Source organism: Arachis ipaensis, chromosome B9 (genome assembly GCF_059453495.1).
Source record: "Arachis ipaensis isolate K30076 ecotype BB chromosome B9, ASM5945349v1, whole genome shotgun sequence".
Lineage (NCBI taxonomy): Eukaryota > Viridiplantae > Streptophyta > Magnoliopsida > Fabales > Fabaceae > Arachis > Arachis ipaensis.
This window is the reverse complement of record NC_142444.1, coordinates 33,724,749-33,748,747: the sequence shown is the minus strand read 5'-3', so window position 1 is coordinate 33,748,747 and position 23,999 is coordinate 33,724,749. Positions and strand designations below refer to the sequence as shown.

Below are 23,999 nucleotides of genomic sequence, written 5' to 3'. Positions count from 1 at the left end.
ATCCCTACGAGTAACCGCTCTAAGGTTACAGTCGAGCGAGCAGTGATGATTCACTGTATTATGCTCGGCAACGAGGTTGAAGTGCATAAGGTGATCCCTCAGGAGTTTTACAGAGTAGCTGACAAATCCTCCACCACTGCGAGGCTGACATTCCCTCACCTCATCTACCGCTTATGTGCAGCAGCTGGAGCTCACATTGAGGGAGAAGCCCCGATCGATGATGAAAGACCGATCATAAAGAAGGGTATGGAGCACGCTAGGGAACCCGTACAGGGACCGCAGCAGGAGCTATTTCTACTGCCTCCACAGGATATTCCGAAGATGCCTCACGGAGTGTACTTCTCTCCCCGTGACTACTGGGATCAGTTGACCACATCTTTAGGGGAGCTGACATCATCAGTTGATCAGCTGAGACTAGAGCATCAGAATTAGTTTGCTCTCCTCCATCAGATGATGGAGGAGCAGAGGAGGCAATGGCGTGACATTGAGGAGCATAAACGCTCCAGAGTATTCTTCGGAGGGAGCAGCAGCCACCATCCTTGAGGTAGTTGAGTTTCATTCTCCCTTTCTTTTATCTTATGTCTGTTTTGAGTATTTTGTTCTATTTTCTGTTTTCTTGTCTGAGTTTGCATTATCACTCTTAGGATTTCTTTGCTTTCTAGTTTAGTAGTTTATTTTTGAAAATTTTTCAAGATGTTTTATGTATTACGCATCAAGCTTAAAAAAAATCTATTGAAAAAGAAGTAGTAAAGTGCATGAGATCTTGAGTTATATTATGAGTTATTATAGTTGCTCTAATGTGGTGGCCTTATCTCTATTTCTGAATATATGAAATAACTGTGCATATTTGATATTGGAGTTGAGTATATTAGTTCTTGAGGAATAGGAACTTAGAGAAATATTATTGATTCTCTGAAATAAGAAAAGATTGATTCTTGAGGCAAAATAAACAGCAAAAAGAATTAAAAAGAAAGGAAAAAAAACAAGAAAAGGTCCAAGGCTTTGAGCATCAATGGTTAGGAGGATCAAAAATGATCTAAGGCTCAAAAGAGTGGTTTTTCTTAACCATATGCTTGTGGTGTGATAGTGTCAAAGAACTCTTGAGACTGAACACTTAAAGTCGTGACCAATTATTGTTATAGAGTATGCCTAAGGCTCTGAGCACCACTATCTGGGAGAAAAAGAGAGAAAAATTTGAACCCAAGAAATTCTCCAGTTAAGTGCTTGTGGTGTTCTTGTTTCAAGTTAAACTTGAAGACAAAACACTTAGAGTCACGGTTAGGCTCAAAGGTGCAAAGCACCAAGGAAAAACAAAAGTGTTCAAGAATAAATTAGAACCTAAAGAAGAGAATCTATAATATCATCCGAGTTCTAGTTCTTGAGGACATCAACACTTTTGAGCTTCAAAGGACAATGAGGTGCCAAAACTATTCAGAATAGAGTGTCATAAGCCCCATTCAGTAACTAGACCTGAGCTTCATTGGCAACTCAAGGTCTTAAGTCTTCTTTAGTCCTGTATTATTTTGGTTGCTTGAGGACAAGCAACAGTTTAAGTTTGGTATTGTGATGCGTAAGCATCTTATACCATTTTTTGCATCATTTCTAGTTATTTTTAGTTAGATTTTATTTATTTTTACTTGATTTTAGTGCAAAAATTACATTTGGATGCTACTTTGAGTTTTTCTTGTATTTTTATGATTTTAGGTGAAGTTCGGAGCAGTTTGGCGGAGTATGGAGCTGAATAGGAAAATGCTATCAGCATCCCCCCTGGGCGCTAAACGCCCACCCAACGTTTCACGCCAGCAGGGGGCACAGGCCAGCAACGTTGCACTCCTCCTCCCCTGGCGTTTAACGTCCATCTCTAGAGTTAAACGCCAGCAGTAGCCCGTTTCACACCTCTTTGGGCCTCCAAGTGGATTTAGCACTTCTTAGTTTTTTTTTGTAATTTTTATTTACAAAATAATATCTTTTGGGTCTAGCATTTATTATTAGATTAGTATTTAAAGGAAAAGATCACTTAGGTTTAGGTTCTTCTTCCTTCTGACTTTTCAAAACCATGTTTTCTCTATAAGTTATGAGCAACTAAACCTCTTGAATAAGGTTAGGAGCTCTGTTTATTTCTATGGATTAAGATTATTATTCTTCTATTTTAATTTATGTTTGATTCAATTCTAAGGATTGTTTTCATTCGTAATCTTATGAACTGGGTGGAACGAGAGTATGACCCTTTTCTACACGAGTTCTTGTGATTCTCGAGAGAGTTATCTCGCTTGAACTATAGCTTGAAAACATTCCTCTTAAATGGCTAATTACACAAATCGATGGGGGTAAGCGACATCTATTCAGCCGGTTTGGGGTAATTAGGGCCTTCGTGGTATAAACTAGTTTTTCTGAAGTTCACCCTCTAATCTGAATTGAGTGACCATGGGAGTGGCGGTTGATGAAGGTTAGAGGAGGCTAAATCGCTAAGAGATTAGGGTTTAAACACTTATGGTTTGCTATAGAATGAATCATTCATTGTTAAAATAGTTGGTAAGACATTTTAATCCGGAAAAGTAAACATCTCCGAGACCTTAACTGTTTTCTTATATTGTCTCTACACCAAACCTTTAATTGCTTTCTTTATTTTCTTGTTATTTATTTTATGCGTTACAACAACAACAACTCTCTTTTACTGTTTGCCTGACTAAGTCCAACAGGATAACCATTGCTTGCTCAATCCAACAATCCTCATGGAATCGACCCTCACTCACCTGAGGTATTACTTGGATGATCCGGTACACTTGTCGGTTAAGTTGCGAATATTCCAAAAATCCGCACCAATTGGGTTGGTCGAGTATGATTGTGGGTTGTTTTGAATATGGAGTTGGTTGTTTGTTTTTGTTCATAGATTTTGGCTAAAAAATCTGCACGAACATATGAAGTTGGTTTGGCTAATAGTAGTTCACATTTTAGGTAGTCTTGAAGACCTGCAGTGAATTGAGAAATTACCCAATCCTCACCAAGTCCAATCACTTGGTTCGTGAGTTTCTCAAATTGGGTTTGTATTTAGTCACCAGATTGTTTAAGCTCCTTAAGAGCTGTTCTCAGGTCAAAATACTGATTCTGGCTGAAACGGACCTACAATGCATCCAAAAAAGTTTCCCATGTAAAGGTAATATTATTGTTCACTCACCAATAGTACGAGGAGTAGACAGATCCAGCTAGGTGAAAATGAAATCATTCTAATTCTCATTTCAACAGGTATAGAAAATCACTTAAAAAATTCTTTGACTTTGAAAACCCATTCATCAATATTACTTCCATCGTCAAACAAACTCACAACATTATAATGATCTAAAAATTGAAAACACACAAAAAATACAACAAAAAAGAAAAGCAAAACAAGAAAATGAAAACACCTCAAAACGAGAGAAGAAAAAACAAAAATAGAGAAAGAAGACAAAAAAGAAGAAAAAAAAAAGGCTCTCACAACGAATTAGACTCATAAACTCTATATAGGAAAGAAATACACAAAATCGTTACTAACGTTTCTAATTAAAAAAATTAGAAATTGTACAAAAAAAAATTAGTAGTACCGATTTATGTGTGTCAGGTATTTCCACTACAAATCGAAAATACTGATTTTTTCATGGACAAAGTTTTATCAGTTCTAAAATAATTAGTTATGCTTTCAATATATATTTGTCACTTTTTCAAATTGTTAGTGACAATTTTATCAGTTAGTAAGCTAATTTTCATATCAATATATTATACTAAATTTACATAACAATGTCCTATTACACAATTAACTTTACAATATTAAAAAATTGAGCCGTTGGCTTGCTAAGTATTTTGGTTTGTTCTTTATTTTCCATGCACCACTTTATTCAATTAAACTCATTTTTTTTAAAATTCTGAGTTTAACCATATTATGTTATGGCTAATGAAAAAACCTTATATTTAATGAGAAGCTATGAAGTACGGACATTTTGCTGAGTTGTTGTATTCGCATGTCGGACATATTTTGGACACAATACTCACCGACACTCGTCCGACACGCGTATTTACCGTGTCTAACCGTGTCTTAATAAAAAATAAATTTTTTTTTCTGGATACGCCTGGATATATCTAAATACTAACATATATTCTTAAAATAAATTTAGATATAGTACATATTATTAATTATTAAAATAAAAAATATTTTAAATACTTGATATAATTAAAATAAGATATTAAAAATAATTAAAAAATTTAATTTATATTTTAATATCAATAAAATATTAAATTATCATTATAATTTATCAAAAAAATATTTTATATTTTATATGTATACGTGTTTCTGTATCATGTAGGATTTTGAAATTCGCGTATCGGTGTGTCTATCGTGTCCCGTGTCCGAGTCGGTGTCCATGATAAATGAGAAGGTAAGCCAAGTCTTACCGACAATCATACAGTTAAAAGTTTAAAAAAGATTTTTTTTTTCTCTTTTTATTAATCCAACTGCCACAAGCAACTAAATATTCCTGTAAACTTTATTAAAAGTAAAAAAATACAAAAGGAGTCCCACAGACTCCTTCACATGCTTATACACTTATTATCCCTTTACACAAATTGAAACCCCAATTTCCTAAATTTTCCATTTCGTGCCAAAAAAAGAAAATTGGTTTCATTCATTGAAATTCACGCAACAGAGAACAATCTGCTCTTGCATAATTCCGAATTGGAATGCCTTGCAAATTCTGAATCGAATCAAGGGACTAAGAAGACGAACTTCTTGGTCCCTCTCAGTAGGGTTTTTTATGAGAACAGAAAAACGATAATGAGCGTGAGGAATCACACCCCATTCTTCGGGACTGAAATTCATGCTTCTTTTGAAGGTAACAACAGCAGCTTCAGAAAAAGCCAAAGGAACCTCTTTCATTTGGACAGAAGGAACTTCCCAAAAAAGGGTTTCCTTCGTAGGAGTGTATTCCCGGTAAGCCAAGCATTTAGGTTTCCTCAATTTTGTCGCCAAAATGTGAACTTGTTGAGTAGGAACCTCGGTTCCACAAGTGGGTCGAGGTTGAATTGCACCAGGGAACCCTTTTTTAGGAGCAAGGTTTTGGTGAATTTTGATTTGAGCAATTTATGGAGTGAGGGGTTAATGTTGTTTAGGGCTTCTGTTTACACTGCAGTTGTATCTGGTGTGTGCATTTTGGCTTGGTATGGTAGGAATAAGGCCAAGGCTTATGTTGAAGCAAACCTCTTGCCTTCGGTTTGTTTGGCGGTTAGTGAGTACATTGAACGTGACCTTCAGTTTGGCAAGGTTAGAAGGATCTCGCCGTTGAGCATTACGTTGGAGTCGTGCTCGTTTGGGCCGCATAAGGAGGAGTTTTCATGTGGTGAGGCCCCCACGGTGAAGCTTCGGCTTCATCCCTTTGCGAGCTTGAGGAGTGGGAAGTTTGTGGTTGATGCGGTCCTGTCGCAGCCGAGTGTCTTGGTGGTGCAGAAGAAGGACTATACTTGGCTGGGGATCCCTCCACCATCTGAAGATGGCTTGCAGAGACACCTTTCTACTGAAGAAGGGATTGATTATAGAACTAGGACCAGGAGGATTGCACGAGAAGGAGCGGTTGCTCGGTGGACACAAGAGAGGGATGATGCGGCTAGGGAAGCTGCACAGATAGGTTATTTTGTTTCGGAGCCAAATTGTGATGATGTGAAGGAGATTCCTAATAATTTGTTGGAGGCAACAGACTCTAAGTCCTTTTTCTGTACGAATGAGGGGAAGCATGACCATCATTGCATGGACACAGGTGTTGATTATAATACAAAACATGCAGCATTGGAAAAATCATTTGGGGTGAGATCATTTGGATTTTTTTCCAGAATCATAAAGGGGCATCGGAAACAGAAATTTAAGAGGAAGCCTAACAAGAAGGATATCTGTGCATCCGGTGTTGCTGTCAAAAGAAGAATTCTTGAACGCAGTGGGTTAGCAGCGCACAAATTCTTCCAAGATCAATCACCTGGGAAGTTTGGGGAGCCTCCATCATCTTCTGGGTGTTTACCTTATACAAACCATGATATGCAGTTAGTTAAAACCGTGGTTGGAAAAAATGAAGAATCTGTTGTTGGTGGAACTGATAACCAAAATGGAACACAGTTCAGAGATTTGGGAATCTGGTCTCCTTCGGCAAATGAAAACATAAATGGTGATTCAGATTATTTAAAATTTGTCCGCGCTCTGAATTTACAGACAAGAGAGAGTAAACATGAAAATTTGCAATCTAGTGAAGACATTGTGGCACCTGTTGATACTGATAATATTACAGAGAAACATGAAGAGTTCCGACCCCATGCTGCAGACAGTCAAATCAATGATAATGTCACTGGGGTAAAAAAAAGCTTGGTACCTGAGGATTTGGATTCTCTGATGCCCAGGCCTGAATTGGCAACACATTTTCAAGTTCCATTTGAGGCATTGATTGGGAAACTTGGATTGCACTCATTCTTAAGAAATACACAGGAGTCGATGTTTGGTTTCCTTTCTGGTCCCATCGAAAAGTTGAAGTCTGATGTAGGAGTAAAAGTTGAAGATATCGTTGCAGAGCATGTAGATGACATTGATGCTTTGCAATCTGAGGGCCTCAGTAAGATGCTTCCTGTTACCTTGGATTCTGTTCATTTTAGAGGTGCTACTGTGATGCTGCTTGCATATGGCGATAGGGAAGCTAGGTGAGGCCTGTTCTTATCCATTAGTTATTACTTCACACTTCTTGATCACGCATGATTTTAATATTATGTAATGCTTAATGGAATAAGGCTTTGCTGCCATAATAGTAGTGTTGTCTGTTAGATCATTGTATAAATGGTATGACTTTTAACGATCTAAGTGTAAATAATAGCTCTGTTCATTTGGTAGTGAGATAAGTAATTGGTCTTTAAAAATTGTGATCATGCAGTTGAAAACTTTGGAGCACTCGTTATTGGAGTTTAATTCAGGTGTTAGAAGAGGGCTAGAAATATGAAGAATTGATGTTTCATTTTATCCAATTTTAAACCCTTTGAATTTCTGCTTAAGATGCCCAATTTCCCTCTATCTATCTGTTTTAGATCTTCACTTCTGCTTGCTCCTAAGTGACTCTATAAGATCCTGGTACCAATGTTATTTTTTTCCCCTAACCCAATTATGGTTACATAGAAGACTCCTTCAAGCTTTATTAATTCATCTATATGGAATTTCCTTTCCTTTCCCTACATCTGATGTTCACTTTGTATTTGTCTTTTCTCTGATAAAACTCCTTGTATACATATTTGTACATGGGTTATGCTTCTGCCAAATCTGGAGATGCACATGAATATAATTACACATGTAATGTAGTTTATATATATAAACAAGATTTTCATTAATATTATTATAATTTAGCAGCTTAAATATTATTGAATGAATATCTTAACTCTCATTTTTAATATTGAAATGGGGAGTGTAGCTGATGTTTCTGCTTGTTTACTGCAGAATATTGTACTTGTCTCGGTTATAACTTTCGCAACTGTTTGAATATTAAACACTGACTTCTATGTTATAATATATAGCCAACTATAATCATGCTGATTAACTATATATTAGGCTAAAAGTTAACTACTTACTAATAGTCAGTAAGTGCTTCTAATCTAACTCCTAATATCACCCTGATTACTCCATTGTTGACTGCAAGTTAGCAGCTACTATTTTTTTATTGCTTGATAAAACAATAAGTATTAGGATAATAAGCCTGGTCCTAAGAGGGTTATAAGTATATCAGACAAGGAAGTATGATGAGAGTAAGGAGAGGAGAGCACAGGTGGGCCCGTTACTGCTGATGGCATAACTAGCTAACTATGGGTGTGAGGTGAGGTGAGGTTGTTATATGAGAATGGGATGTGATACACTTCTATATTTAGATGAATTACTGCTCATTGCTACTACTGCTCATCCTTTCTGTCATTTAATCCATATTTCCTTCCCTTGATTTAATTCAAGCGGTTTAATTAAAGTATTTCCCTGTTTTATTGGTCAGCTGTTACATGTGTATACCAATTCTAATTCTAATATCAACTATATATCAACTATATATAATGAGAATTGAGGAAGGAGTTTGGTGCACAAGGTTTTTTCCTCAAAAATTCCCTTTATCATATATCATATATGTATTGCTATTTCTACGACTTGAACCAAAAATCTTTTAGTTAAAAACTTAGAATATAAGGTACTTATCATTTTAACCAATTGCACATTTGTTAGTATTACACATAATAAATAAAATGACGAATTAATAAGCATGTTAATACCTATTAATATACTAGTATCGTTAACAATGACAAAGAGATCCTTACCAAAAATACTGAATTTCTAGCTGTTTTATCAAGCTATGCTACTTGTAAAGACACCAAAAAAAAAGTTATGTTACTTGTATGTTGATCTGGATTCTGGGAACTGGTGTGGAAATTTAAAATTGCTTTTGAATGGTAATTAATCGTTGTGCTATAAGATATTAGCACGGAGATATAAATCTTATCTGTGTATATTCTTTTTAATAATAAGTTAATATAAACTTGAGGCTAGGAGATGAAGTCTGATAAGACGGGTTCTAATAAGAAAGTATTTGTTAGGAAGAAGGCAAAGGCTGAGGGACAAGAAGGGTAAATCGTAAATTTGGAAGGGACTTAGGCTCGCAAAAGTTGGTTAATTGGGATGGGGAAAAGGGAATAAGTATCTCTTTGTAAGATCAGCTAGCCAGCTAGGGTTGTCAATATTGTTGAGCCAGTTAGTACTTGGATGAATTTGAGAATCCACTCTCAATTTAGCGTTCTTACCAATTCTACACACATTTTCTGTATTGAACCCCTTGGCCAAGTTTCTTTATTACAATCATACACTATTACTACTTTATCTTTTCTTTCATCTCTGCTTGTTTCATCAAAGTTTTGGTGATTGTAAATAATAAAAAGATGCCTTTTTATTGCGAATTGCAGTCTTATTTCAAAAAAGTGATGGTGTGCATGAATATACACTTCTACTTTCAGGGAGATGGAGAATGTCAATGGCCATGTGAAGCTTAATAACCACTACAGCCGTGTAAATGTACAGCTTAGTGGAAATTGTAAGACTTGGAGGTCTGATGTCATATCTGAAGATGGTGGCTGGTTGTCTGCTGATGTTTATGTTGACATTATTGAGCAGAAATGGCATGCTAATTTGAAAATTGACAATTTCTTTGTCCCGGTAAGGTATATAGTGACTTGAAGTTCCAGTATCTTCACGTCATCCTTCTTTATCATTCAAGTTTTGTGGGTTTCTTATTCAAGCCTGGATTGAGTTCATGCAGCTGTTTGAAAGGATCCTAGAAATTCCAGTTGGATGGTCTGAAGGGAGGGCCAGTGGGGAGGTGCTTCTCTAACCTAAATCCAGTTACCTTTGAATTATATTTGGTGTTGTTACATTGTTTTCAGTTTGAGTTTGATTAGGGGAAAGATTAGTAATGGAATTTGGATTAAAATTGTGTTTCTGCATTATAGTATTATAATCTTAATGGAAGGCACATTTACTGATTTTTTTCTGGTTAAAGAAAATAGTACTTGTGACTGGTTTTTAGCAGTGCTATTAACCTAATACATGCCTCCTGTAGACATGTACTGAATGCTGTGGCTAAGTGGCTGTCATTTTTCATCCATTCTTTGCAAAGAACAAATCAAGTAAAACTTATTGGTAGCAATGGTGTATAGACCATATTCAACTGTAGAATATATGTTGCATCACTCTAGTCTCTAGATTGGAGTTCTGAATCAGCATGGATCATATGGGAGTTTGAGTGTGCATGATTGTTACTCTGTTTCTTTTGGTAATTAAATCTAATGTTTGTTGTCTTTCATATTTATTAACTGTTTTTGTTTGTAGTGCGATATGTCAGTCAAAGCTCTCGATGCTTATCTTTTTTCATGGATTCATCTACATAGTAGATTATTCAAAATTGTACATTACTACATTGCCTATTGTTCATCAGATTTGACATAACTTCACCTGTTTGATGTATTATTTGCTATGTTTAGGTTCACTTGTGTATGTCAAAGGGTGAGAATTTTCCAAATCTTCATGGACAGCTTGATGTGACGGGGTTGAACTTCCAACTATTGGATGCTCCATCGTGTTTTTCTGTATGTCTTTCTTTCACCTGCATTAATATGCAAAGCTACTATTTTTCTAACACTGCAGGCTCTGCTTGCAACATATTTGCTACTCTTTTGAATGGGAACTGACCACTGCACTCGCAAAAGTACTCTATATTCAACAACATAGAAATAATATTTGACTGTATATCTTTAAGCACATAAAAACTGTTCTTGGGCATTGATCTGCATCCACCCATTTTAAATATTGCTGGTGTTCATGAATTTGAAATTAAATTATTGAATTTTTCGTTTCCCTTTTTATTTGTATTTTGTGTTGTTGCAGAACATATCAGCAAGTTTGTGTTTTCGTGGTCAAAGAATATTTTTGCACAATGCAAATGGCTGGTTTGGTAGTGTTCCTCTAGAAGCATCAGGAGATTTTGGCATCCATCCCGAAGAAGGAGAATTTCATCTTATGTGTCAGGTATTGAGTGTATTAACTTTCTTTTTTTATAAATAAATTCTGTGTGTTTGGTCAAATATCCTTGAAATGTTTAGTACTGAAGGACACAGTTGAAGTGTACTTAACTGAGCCATAATTTGGAAAATAAAGTAAACATGTTCAACCTGTATCCTGTGTCGAAAACTGCAGTTGATATTTACTCTGGTAGTTGTCTAACGAGAAAATGTGGTAAACTCTCATTCCAATGTTATTATCTACAGTTCATTTCACGGATTCCTTACATTGTTGGATTTATTCATGGTAGATAGTTTTGGAATTGTTCTCACGTGCCCTAATTCATTTGATCAAAATTCCAGGTTCCTGGTGTTGAAGTAAATGCGTTAATGAGAACTTTCAAGATGAGACCTCTTTTGTTCCCGGTATGCTTTCTTGTGTTTATTGCATTAGTTTAATACTTGAAGTTGAGTAAACTGATTATTCTATGATGGTCAATTTTCTTTCTGGAGCTTGAGTTTAAATGTGAAATGGTAGCATTGAAGCTCTATGCAAGTTCACCTTTGATTAATTCCTATGATAGTTGTTGAAAACTGAACTTCAATAAAGTTTACTTCAGATTTTTCAGAAATCAAAACTACAAAAAGGCTGTCTACTCATTATGAAAGGGATTTTGGAATTTGAGAATTTACAGCACATGACAAACCTACTCTGATTAGTTTCAACTTCATTTCGTGAAAACAAAAATGATATTTATTTGTGTGATCTTGGTCCTTGAAGTACTCATTTTGTTCTCCATTATTGTGATTTACTGATTACAGCTAGCTGGATCTGTCACTGCTCTATTTAATTGTCAAGGCCCACTGGATACTCCTGTATTTGTTGGCACTGGAATGGTTTCTAGGACATTCTCTACTTTACATGATACTCCTGAATCTTTAGCGTCTGAGGCACTTGCTAAAAGTAAAGAGGCCGGTGCGCTGGCAGCATTTGATCGTATTCCATTTTCGTATGCATCTGCCAATTTTACTTTCAACACTGATAACTGTGTAAGTTGAAGGGGGTAATAATTCTACACAGGTGGTTGGAGTAGTCTCATTTTTTAAGTGTTATGTTATATTATGGTAAGACTTGCAATGCGCATTGCAGGTTGCTGATTTATATGGAATTAGGGCAACCCTTGTGGATGGAGGTGAAATTCGAGGGGCTGGGAATGCATGGTTATGTCCAGAGGTATATAAATACTTTCTAGGAGAACCTGTTTTGTTCTTTTTTTTTTTCTTCCTCTTTCTGCCATGGGGTATGCTTTCATTAAGCAAGTACTGATCTTTTTTTTTTTTACTTTTTTTAACTTCTTGAAATGCTTGAATGCTTTTGCCATGGTTGTTGGATCCCCAATATACAAACCCACTTTGTGACACATAGCTTTTTGGTATTTATTTATTTCTTTGTTTTTTTTTTCCCTTTTTTTTTGTTTTTTTTGGGGGGGGGGGGGGCTGAAAATGAAATACTTGAAAGCATTTACACAGTCGTGTAATTTTGGAAATCCACTATATACACTCACTTTGCGACCTTTTCCCCTTTTCATGGGTAGGGAAAGAAATGTGATGTCGCTAAGGGTGTCAATTTATTCCTTTTCATGGACTTAAAGGGGTGTCTGAGAGTTTTGATTTTGAAGAAGGGGGAGAGGGATAGCAGGGCAGCGTAGAGTAAAAACTTGAAGTGCATTTTGAAGTCCTTTTTACTCTACAAACTGTTCCCTTCTCCAAAACTCCAACTTCCAGCCACAACCTAAATCTAATCCATTTTGACATAGGAAAATTATAATTATGTACTCACAATCAGGAAATAGTAGGTTTGATAATGTGAATATGATGCAAGAATCAAATTGGGTAAGGGTAAGGTTTACTCTAGCAATTATAGGGACCATGAGCTGCCACTCTGGCCCATTAATAGAGTAAGGGCAACAGGGAAGGTTGTTATTCTGAGTTGGATGAGAGAGGAATGGGAGGATGAGTAGCGATTTGCTGTCGTCGGTAGAAGTTATTACATGGTTAGAAGATGGTGATATTTTGGAGAGTGAAGCTTAGGGCCGAAGGGTTTCTCTACGCCAAGGACTTGCTTTTTTGTTTTTGCATTTCCATTGTGAATATTGAGGAATCACAGAGAAGTCCTGGGCAAGTTTTGTCCTAAGACCCCAGTCTAAGGCATACAGCATGCTTACTTTCATCTTCTCTATTGTTAGATACCGTTTCTAACAAAATATCTTTTCCCTTTTTTTTTAGTTCTAGGAAACCAATTATTTTCAGCCAATATTAGCTAACTTTTTTGAAGTTACTCTTTTATCTTAAATTTTAAACCCGAAATCTTAGATTCTAAACTAAATACTAACCATAAACCCTCCAAAAAGTGAGTGTTAAAAAAGTAATTTTATAATAAAGAAAAAAGTTTAACTAATGTTGGCTATTTAAAAGTTGGTTCCCTATATTTTTTCTTTGTGTTATTATTCCTGCAATTTCTGTCTAGAGTTTGTGCCCATACATTCCATTGTTTTGTTGTCAGGGAGAGGAGGATGAGACAGCCATAGATGTTAACTTATCTGGAAGTTTGGCCTTCGAAAAAATCTTGCTTCGTTACCTTCCCAATTATCACCATCAGATGCCACTCAAATTTGGGGTTTTAAATGGAGAGACAAAACTTTCGGGAGCTCTGTTAAGACCGTAAGTTTACACTTTTTCAGTTTCAATAATTTGTTTTTGTTAACTTATTATATATTTATTTTATTGTTTTTGATTTGGCGTTTTTTCCCCTTCCTTACTGGAGGCATTATACTTGGCTTCTACCAATATGTTTTGTTGATACTTCTTTCCCATTTCTAATGTTATTTCTTCGGTCAGTAGTTTTTTGTAATTTTAGTTTATTTTATTTCAGGAGATTTGATATTAAATGGACTGCACCTAAAGCAGTAGGGTCTTTTAGTGACGCTAGAGGAGATATCATAATCTCACATGATTTCATTACTGTTAATTCTGCTTCTGCTGCATTTGATTTGTATATGAAAGTCCTTACATCCTATTCTGATGATTTTGCCCTTAAGAGAGATGAATTTAATGCATCAAGAGACATTCCATTTACTGTTGATGGAATTGAGCTAGATTTGCGTATGCGTGGGTTTGAATTCTTCAGTTTGGTTTCCACTTATACTTTGGATTTTCCAAGACCTTTGGTTCTGAAATCAACAGGAAGAATCAAGTTTCATGGAAAGGTTTTAAAGCCTAATAGCAATGTTATTGGGCAGAATTTTGAAAATAACAGGCATGATGTGCCGATGTTGGAGAAAGGAAGTGCAGATAGCCTTGTTGGTGACATTTCAATATCTGATCTCAAACTGAATCAATTGATGCTTGCACCTCAACTGTCTGGACAGTTGAGAGTTTCGTCGGACTGTATCAAGGTGATGAATAAAACTTCCTTTCTAAAATTTGTTTCATTGAGTTATTACTCATGGACATGGATTTCTTTTCCTTTGGTTAAATTGGCATTAGTAAAGATTCAACCAAATATAATCTTTGGGGGAAAAGTTGAAAAATTCTATGTTAAACTATCCACATTGGTTAAGTAATGAGTGACCACTTGTTTAGCATTGACAGTGTGAAAAAGTTTGACACTCATATAATCAAGTCTTTCCATTTAAGTGATCATTCAGTTAGTAGGTAAGAGTGTCAATTATAGTGGCAGATGTGGCATTGTTTGATTTTATATCAGTTTAGTAGAAGTTTAGCCACAGTGAATTCAAAGTAGATCCAGATGTATTTATTTCATGATGGCTAAAGCAGTGAAATATTTTCCTTCCCCATATTTCATCTAAGTTTTCATGTAACAGTTTTTATTTTTGTCATTTTGTGATAGGTAGAGATCCTTATGTTGTCCATTTTGGTCTGTTATGGGGAGACTATTTCCTATTGTCTGGCTTTATACAATACCTAGATATTTCCTAACGCCCCATTTTTTCATATTGGCAAATTTTTCATACAGTTGGATGCATCTGGAAGGCCTGATGAAAGTCTTGCAGTGGAGTTTGTAGGGCCACTACAGCCCAGTAGCGAAGATGGTCTCATAAATGGAAAACTATTGTCCATTTCTCTTCAGAAAGGGCAGTTGAGGGTTAACGCAGGTTTTCAGCCATTTCATTCTGCTAACTTGGAGGTAGCTATATTTTTTAATTTTAGGTTCAGTGTTTGGATCTATGTTCATTTCTGCGCTGTCCTATTTTGGGTCACTATAAGTTTGAGAAAATATTAATTGAAATTTATTATGTTCCTTTTCCTTGCTTATTTGGGGCACACTTCTAGGTACGGCAATTTCCACTTGATGAGTTGGAGCTTGCTTCTCTCCGGGGAACTATACAAAGAGTAAGACATCATATTACCTATTGACCATTTTGTTTCCTAACGTCGCCCTCTCTTGTGCCTCCTATGTATATCTGAATCTTAATAGAGTTTGCAATTCGATTGTGAGAAATTCAAGAGGTTTGACCTCGAATTGTTTATAGGGAGTTCATGTAAGAGATGATCTGGTAAACAAGCAAAGATTATTATTAGTTAATACACATCTCTAAATCTTAAGCTGCTAGGTGGAGGCCAAGCTAAGGCTATTATTAGTTTGCAGGTATCTGTTGTAGCTTAGAGAAAGTAATTCTTTATAATGTGTTTGGTTTTTTAAAGAATTGTTCATTGAAGGCTTACTTTCTTTATTTCTAGCTTATAGAAAGCTAATGAACTAAAGGGAAGACTTGGAATAACAATTTAGTTGTCTCCATTTACCCTGAAGGTCACGGATTAAAGTCATGAAATTGGTGATTGATGCTGCATTAGGTTGGGTGGGACCTTCTCCGGGTCATGCATAACAAAAAAGATATATCTTTTATTGAAAAAGGCTGAAACAATTCAAACATGTTCCCTTATGCAAAAGCCCTAGAAATTTTTAATTAATGTTAGTAGAGCTATTAGGGATGTGAAGGGGAGCCTTGGAGCAACGGTTAAGTTGTCTGTGTGTGACCTCAAGGTCATGGGTTCAAGCCGTGGAAACAGTCATTGATGTAATTGTTAGGTTAGGCTGTGTACATTACACCTTTTGGCAGCGTTAATGCAGGATGCTTTTGCACCGGACTGTCATTTTTTTAGAGCTATTAGGGATGTGGGTGTAAAATATATATAATGACATAAAAATTTTGCCATACAAATCAAACTGTGGCTTTCTTTTAGAGAAAGAAGGTCGGCAGAATATAAGGGAACATAGTAGTATAGATGTCTCTAACATGAAGCATTGCAAGATGTGCATAGAGGAGAGATGCACAGGCATCATGAAAGCTTGAATAAATAATTTTGATGCATCAAAAATTGTTTACCATCAGTCTTTTACCGCCTCACTTTTCTTGATTTCACCTCTCCCTCTTCTGTTTGGTTCTGTTTGAGTGATAACCTGCTCAAGGGCTTATTGAATGGTTATGTCATAAAAGGAGTATATGATGTTTTACTGTTTTTCAGCTGGTACCTTATTTGCTTTCAGGCAGAAATCCAGCTTAATCTTCAAAAGAGAAGAGGACATGGCCTTCTCTCTGTACTTCGGCCAAAATTCAGTGGTGTACTTGGTGAAGCCCTAGATGTGGCAGCTAGGTGGAGTGGAGATGTTGTAAGTGTCTAATTTCATCTTATTTCCTGCACCTGAAGAGTTAAGATTTGTCTTGAATATATGCAGGTGTCAGCATGTGTGTGTGTTTACTATTTGTGAAATGATCAATATTTATCTTTGCAACTTTCTAGTCTAGTTGATTACCTTTTTGTGTATTCAGGTTGTAATAACCTCAAGAAATTGCAATTTTGTTTCCTTTAAATAATCAAAACTTTATGATTGCCGTATAAAATTTCCCAAAAAGAGGTGTACATGGTTGATTTTCTATACTGTTCAGTGACTTTCACTGTAATGACTAATGAGCCCAAAGCTTGTCAGATCTAGGGTGTCAATTTTTTTTATTATGTTTAATACTGATCGTAAATGGATGCACTGTTGTTCAGATCACCATTGAAAAAGCTGCTTTGGAACAAAGCTACAGTCATTATGAACTTCAAGGTGAATATGTGTTACCTGGCTCCCGAGATCGTAACCCTGTTGACATAAAAGGGGATCGCTTTATAAAAAAGCTCATGTCTGGCCATCTTGGTAGCTTTATATCCTCAATGGGCAGGTGGAGAATGAAACTTGAAGTTCCAAGAGCTGAGGTTGCTGAGATGCTTCCTCTTGCGAGGCTTCTTTCTAGAAGTACTGACCCTGCCGTTCTTTCGAGATCAAAGGTATTAAACCTTATGTTGTGAGGTTCCTTACAGTCATAAGTAGCTATTGCGGTGTATTTTAGTTGATTGAGATATTTTCTCCAAGAGCAATTTTCTCTAAAATCAGGGAGGAATTAATAATAGGAATAATAATCTAGTAACTAGGTAAGATAAGACAAATTAGGTAATTCATACATGGTTTGTTTTTCTCCTTTTGGATTGCGCTTGAATTAACTAGAACAATTGAGAGAATGCACAAAAAGGTGGCCAATTGCATGGGGCTCCCACCTTTTGTAGGATCTAAGGAAGAGAGATGAATGCTGTCTTATCTCCACAAGTGAAGGTAGCAACATATACTGTAAATGAGAGAATTTGATAATTCATGTATCTAGTTCATGTTTATCAAGTTAAGTTTTTGAAATAAGTGGTTTCAAGACATAATATTAGAACTTCTTTGACCAAAAGGTTGAGTTTGATTCTTGTTGACTCCCAAAAGAAAATAGTTTCATCATAAGATAAAAGGCCTATGCAAAATTCACGCAAATCTAAAAGAGGCTCTTGTGTGAAAGGACGTCTTATAGATATAACCATTCACGTGCCTCCTCCTATCAAGTTAAGCTTTTGGGACTAGTGATTTTCATAACAAAATGACTAACTCTTGTTTGACTTAAAGACTAGTGTCTGCTAAAAGAAAAAAGGATCCCAGTATGTGGGGTGTCTTCATCTGAAAACCTGTACTTCATCCTATATAGTTTATTTTTTAAAAAAGATTACTGATTTCCATGTCATGCTACATCTATGCAGGATTTTTTTATTCAAGGTTTGCAGACGGTGGGATTATATTCTGCGAATCTTCAACAGTTGCTCGAGGTAATGCCAATGGATCATTATATTTATCTTCGTTCCAAAATATTATGTTTATTTCTTTAATTCAAAATATTAATCTTTGTAATAAACTATGACTTGCAGCTAATAAGGGGGCATCATGTTCCATCACAAGATGTGGTTCTTGAAGATTTAAGCCTGCCAGGTTTATCAGAACTCAAAGGTCGATGGCGTGGCTCTCTTGACGCAAGTGGTGGAGGGAATGGAGACACCCTGGTAAAAATTACTATTGTCTGTATTCCTGGAGTTTGGCGTAAATCATCTTATTTTAAAGATCCGCTTTCTTTTATTTCATTTCAGGCAGAATTTGACTTTCATGGGGAGGATTGGGAGTGGGGAGAGTACAAAACTCAGCGTGTTTTAGCCATTGGTGCATACAGTAATGATGATGGTCTGCACCTGGAAAAAATTTTCATCCAAAAGGACAATGCCACCGTTCATGCTGATGGAACTTTGTTAGGGCCCAAAACAAACCTTCATTTTGCTGTTTTAAATTTTCCTGTTAGTCTGGTCCCAACTGTAGTTCAGGTAATTGAATCTACAGCAACGGATCTTGTTCATTCTCTGCGGCAACTGCTAGCCCCAATTAGGGGTATATTGCATATGGAAGGAGATCTTAGAGGAAGTTTAGCAAAACCAGAATGTGATGTGCAAGTAAGACTCCTGGATGGTGCTGTTGGTGGAATTGATCTTGGAAGGGCTGAAATTGTTGCTTCTCTAACCTCGACAAGTCGTTTTGTATTCAATGCAAAACTTGAACCTATAATCCAAAATGGTCATGTTCTAGTTCAAGGAAGTATTCCTGTTGCTTTTGTGCAAAATAACACGTTACAGCAAGATGCAGACCTAGATAAAAGTGGGTTTAATTGGGTTCCTGAATGGGTGAAGGAGAGGAATAGAGGAACTGGTGATGATGCCAACGACAAAAAAGCTTCCAGAGACCGAAATGAAGAAGATTGGAATAGTCAAATAACAGAAAGCCTAAAAGGTTTAAATTGGCAAATCTTAGATGCTGGAGAAGTTAGGGTTGATGCTGATATAAAAGATGGTGGAATGATGTTGGTAACTGCTTTATCTCCTTATGCCAATTGGCTTCATGGCAATGCTGATGTGATGCTTGAGGTTGGTGGTATCAATATAACTCTCAGTTGTTTTCTTTCTTCTCTCTTCTTCTCTAATTTTTCCCATATGAATTGAATTAATAGGTCCGAGGAACAGTTGATCAACCGGTGCTTAATGGATATGCATCATTCCACAGGGCATCTATTTCTTCACCAGTGTTGCGGAAGCCACTTACGAACTTTGGTGGCACAGTTAATGTGAGATCAAACAGATTATCCATTGCTTCACTGGAGAGTAGGGTAAGCAGAAAAGGGAAGCTGTTTGTAAAAGGGAACCTTCCTCTCAGAACTAGTGAAGCAGCCCTCAATGACAAGATCGAGTTGAAGTGTGAAGCTCTGGAAGTGCGTGCAAAAAATATCTTAAGGTTGCTTTCTTCTCCTGGCATAAGGGTTCTTAAGATATATCTTGGCTTATTGATGGGTTTATACAGCTTTATGTGACTGTTAAATCTTGGTATATATCATGATTCTTATCAAAACATCTACTTCTGTTAGTGGTCAGGTTGATTCCCAGGTGCAAATAACTGGCTCTATGTTGCAACCAAACATATCTGGGAATATTAAACTTAGTCAGGGAGAAGCATATTTGCCACATGATAAGGGTGATAAGGGTGGTGGTGCTGCTTCGAATAGATTTCCATCAAATCAGCCTCCTCTACCTGCTGGTGGTGTTAGTCGAGCATTTGCTTCAAGATATGTTTCACGGTTTTTCAGCTCAAAACCTGCTACTTTGACAACCCAAATTTCACAATCTGGTAGCTCTGGTAGTAATTTACTTGTGCATCTGTTCATGAACTTGATCTTCTTTTTCCTTATAAATCTACTGTTGAATGTTTTACATGAGAAGCTACTCCCTTTTTACTGTAAATGTAACCCTTTCCAGATAATTAGAGTTGCCTCTTCGATATCTATATTGATACAAATAGGATCTAATGTCTTCATGCATGAGAAACACACCTTAGTATTATTCTAAATCATGCTTGTGCAATCCACTTTTCCTTAAATAATGATTTTGAAGGTTTAATATTTTCTCTTCAAAGTCATTATAAATTAGGATTATCAGGTGCAACTAGCATACAACAGTATAAATGTAATATAGTTCTTCTTATTAGAGAAACTATACCCTATTCCAAAGATAGATAAAGATCGGTGTTTGAAATTCTCCTTGTACCACAATTCAGAAAAAAGGAGGACAACTCATCAACAGCTTGTGCTCCTAGGTCCTAACTTCTGCTAAAACCTCAAACCCTATTTGATGAAAATTCCATCTCGAGTGATAAAACCTAAATTGCAAAAACAACCTACTCCATAATATCCTAGCAAACTTAAAGTGCACAAAAGGTTGCCGGCTCATTGTAAATTACAAAACTCTAGTAGCATAACACAATTATCAAGTGATATAAGGCCTTCTGAGGCACATACATTTGCAATAAAATATTTCTGGTTTTGTAATGGAAAAATATTCATTCGCGTATATGTTACAGATTTTTTCTTTTTAGGAAGGAATATGAAGCTAAGCCGCTTTGTTGTATTATAGAAAGCAATCAGTCAATTGAGAAAAAACACATGCTAATTCTCTTCAAATCTGGTAATGTAACCCTTCTGAATTTAAAAATAGCTACTAGCCAAGCATATACTCAAGTCACTTTATAGCAGATAACCAGTGTCAGCACAAAACTGCCCTTGAAATTCCTGGCATTTTTAGTCAGGCAAAGTCGCCAAAATTTCTCTGTACATAGTTCATTTGCAATGAATCATTGTGTTAGTTCTTTCAATTATTGTAGTATAACCCTCCAAAAGATGTTAGTAAACTGGTTTTTTTTTCCCTGTTATCATGATACTTATACTGCTTCAGGGATGGCAGGATCAAACCTTTTTTTTTTGTTAATTAGTGGGCTCATGATGTTATATTTTTTCAGAATGACTACCATTGTACATATTATGATATTTTTATTTTGGGAAATGGCAGTTAAGAAGACAAGTCAAGTAGAAAAGGACATGGAGCAGGTGCAGATAAATCCAAATATAGAAGTCTATCTTAGTGATTTGAAGCTTGTGCTTGGACCAGAGTTGAAGATAGTTTACCCGTTAATCCTGAGTTTTGCTGTAAGTGGAGAGCTCGAGTTGAATGGTCTTGCCCATCCCAAATGTATAAAACCTAGAGGCATACTCGCCTTTGAGAATGGTGAAGTTGATCTAGTTGCAACACAGGTTAGTGTAATCAAATATTTTATGCCACTGCCCTATTTCTTGTAGATCAGATTTTATTTATAACTTTGTTAAACCATTGTTCATGCTCATAACGTCTATTACAAATCAGGTGAGGTTGAAAAGGGAACACCTGAACGTCGCAAAGTTTGAGCCTGAGTACGGACTTGATCCTATGCTAGATTTAGCCTTGGTTGGATCTGAGTGGCAATTTAGAATTCAAGGTCGAGCTAGCCATTGGCAGGACAAGCTAGTGGTGACCTCAACGCATTCTGTGGAACAGGATGCACTGTCGCCTACTGAGGTAAAAAAGCCATTGCTGCACCCAATGTAACTTGTGATGAATTTGGAGCTGAACTGTAACTTGTATTGCTACTTTCAAAATCAACACATAAAGGGTCCCCATGTACACTGGTGTTTTTCAAGAATTTCATTTTGATATGCAAAACAAGACATTTCTAAGTTTTTACTCTGATTTAGCTGCTCTCTGTTTGGACTTTGGACTTAATTTTTCAAGCTTTCAAACTTAGTAATCATTTGGTTTCCTTGTTCTTTCATCTCTGACTAAAATTTGATTATTTTTCCTCCTGGCTTTGTAAGTTCACTTCAGTCTGTCCCAGCAACATAATTTATTAATCAAATACAAGAAAGCCTCAAGGGTAAGAAAATAGTTAAGCTAGTTTCAAACGATTACTGAAAGAATGAAATCTCATAAAAGTATTGGGTTAGCATGTTATTTTGTTATGCAAACTGAAGTACAAAATCACTTATTTAATACCTTATGCCTCATTCAATGGACTTTCATTAAGTGGTCTTGTCCTGTTAGTGTTGGAGAAGCATCTTAAACCAATTGAACTCTCAAATCCCCAGTTGAAACAACGCAGGGATCTTATATAATCATGGTCTTTTCTGTCTCTTTTCAACAGTCACATTCTTTTGATTACATAAATTCTCTATGGAATCAGTTAATAGCTTCGATGAATTTAAATACCTGATTTGATTATTAGGGAACATGATCTTACTAACTGTTTCATGCAGGCTGCCAGAAGATTCGAGAGTCAGTTAGCAGAATCAATTTTGGAAGGCAACGGCCAACTTGCATTTGAAAAACTTGCAACTGCTACTCTTGAAAAGTTGATGCCACGAATAGAAGGGAAGGGAGAGTTTGGCCAGGCTAGGTGGAGGGTAGTTTATGCGCCTCAGATCCCTAGCTTGGTTTCCGCTGATACTGCAGTTGATCCTCTTTCGTTACTTACGAGCAATATATCGTTCGGTACAGAAGTCGAAGTCCAGCTAGGGAAACGCCTTCAGGTAGTCATGATAAAACTAGTTTTCTTTTGAAAATTTACTTCCGATGAAATTGGTTGCTAACTCGCTATTACTTTCAACGATTTCTCTCATCAGTCTGTTTACATATGGAGGGAAGATATGAGATGTATATTTGTAATACTTGATAAATAAATCAGCAGATGAAAATGGTCTCTTCTGATCATGGTCATGAAAGTTTTCATAATAAGAATTCTTTGATAAAAATAGTTGAAAGTTTAGGGATTAGGTTTGAGCATTGTTGTCTGGCTCAGTAATCAACTACTAAACTTCATAATTTATTTATTTACATCACGTTATTTATTCTGTGGGATACATCACGTTATTCAAAATCTTTTCAATATTAGAAACTGAATATTCTTGTTTGGTTGCTCCGATAATTCCTGCACTGAAGTCTACTTTGGTTTCAGGCTTCAATCGTTAGGCAGATGAAGGAATCCGAGATGGCAATGCAGTGGACCTTGAGCTATCAGCTAACGAGTCGCTTGCGCGTGCTCCTACAATCTGCGCCATCAAAACGTCTCCTTTTTGAGTATTCTGCCACTTCCCAGGATTAACTGCAACAAGATCTATGGAAGAATTGATCTTGCAGTTTGTGAATACAATTCAAATAAAATTCACACGTTTCAAACGGGTTGAGAAAGAGGAGGGAAGGGGTTTAGAGTGACTATTTGTATGTGTAACAAAAAAAGAAGGGGGGGGGGGGGATTCTAAGTGTACATCCATATTTATTCTTTTGCTCAGATTGAGCTTTGTTAATAGGTAGGTGCTGAATTCTAGACTAATTCCAGTCTTGTTTTTGTACAGAAATTCGAAAGGTAATGGAAGAAAATGATTAAAATGTAGATGACTGATGAATTATGAAATTCAATAGGTATCAGTAGCACTTCTCTGCGAATATTGTTTTTCTTCTCAACTTGTGCTCTACTAGATGATACTTTAGTACTACTGGTATTGCTAATGGGATGCTTCAACCAAGCTGTTAAGAAGAATTATATTCATTTAGAAGCTTTTAATAATATAATGATAAAATTTGAGAATTAATTATATTAATGCGTGTAAAACTGAAAACATTATGTAAAAACGAAAAATTGTGTATATCTATAAATAAATAAACGTGAAAGAATAATTTTTATTTATTTTTTCATTATTTAAGTATTATGGATATATATTGTTTTTCTCTTGTACTAAAGATGTCATAAAATGCAAAAAATAAATTCATATATTTGTGATTATTTTCTAAGTAAATATTTAAAAACAAAACAAAGACAAACATATTATATTGTAAGTTTATATATAATATAGTATTTATTATATATTTAATTTCATTTAATAAGATAAGATTTTTTTGTTGTTATTTTTGTATAGTATTTATTGTATATTTTAAAATTAACCTAAATAATTATGTCAAAGAAATTTTATTAAACAATTTAAAATTACTCTATTTTTTTATACTAAATAATTTTGTTTATATTGTTTTTTTTTCCCGTCACGCAAGTTTAAATCTAGTTAACTATAATTTCACTAACAAGCTCACTAAGGAGTAAGGACAACAAAAGGTCA

The 23,999-nt window shown here is 35.8% G+C and overlaps 1 protein-coding gene across 4 annotated transcripts; it reads left to right on the top strand.

The window, feature by feature from the left end:
* The first annotated feature begins 4,547 nt into the window (after positions 1-4,547).
* EMB2410 (embryo defective 2410) lies at positions 4,548-23,331 on the top strand. 4 transcript variants are annotated; one of them, XM_016319175.3, is made up of 23 exons: positions 4,548-6,699; positions 9,028-9,226; positions 9,330-9,389; positions 10,051-10,155; positions 10,454-10,594; positions 10,930-10,992; positions 11,389-11,616; positions 11,717-11,800; positions 13,130-13,287; positions 13,499-14,021; positions 14,603-14,773; positions 14,920-14,979; positions 16,136-16,258; positions 16,642-16,917; positions 17,701-17,766; positions 17,866-17,997; positions 18,082-18,903; positions 18,987-19,267; positions 19,398-19,666; positions 20,872-21,113; positions 21,223-21,414; positions 22,149-22,421; positions 22,847-23,331. In XM_016319175.3, the coding sequence occupies exons 1-23, from the start codon at positions 4,802-4,804 to the stop codon at positions 22,991-22,993; spliced, it is 6,513 nt and encodes a 2,170-aa protein (XP_016174661.1). In that variant the 5' UTR covers positions 4,548-4,801; the 3' UTR covers positions 22,994-23,331. The 4 variants fall into 4 exon arrangements, with proteins under 4 accessions (XP_016174661.1, XP_088354061.1, XP_088354060.1 ...); XM_088497935.1 differs by having other exon boundaries at positions 19,398-19,657; positions 22,847-23,281; XM_088497934.1 differs by having other exon boundaries at positions 4,562-6,699; positions 10,454-10,597; positions 19,398-19,657.
* Positions 23,332-23,999: the final 668 nt, after the last annotated feature.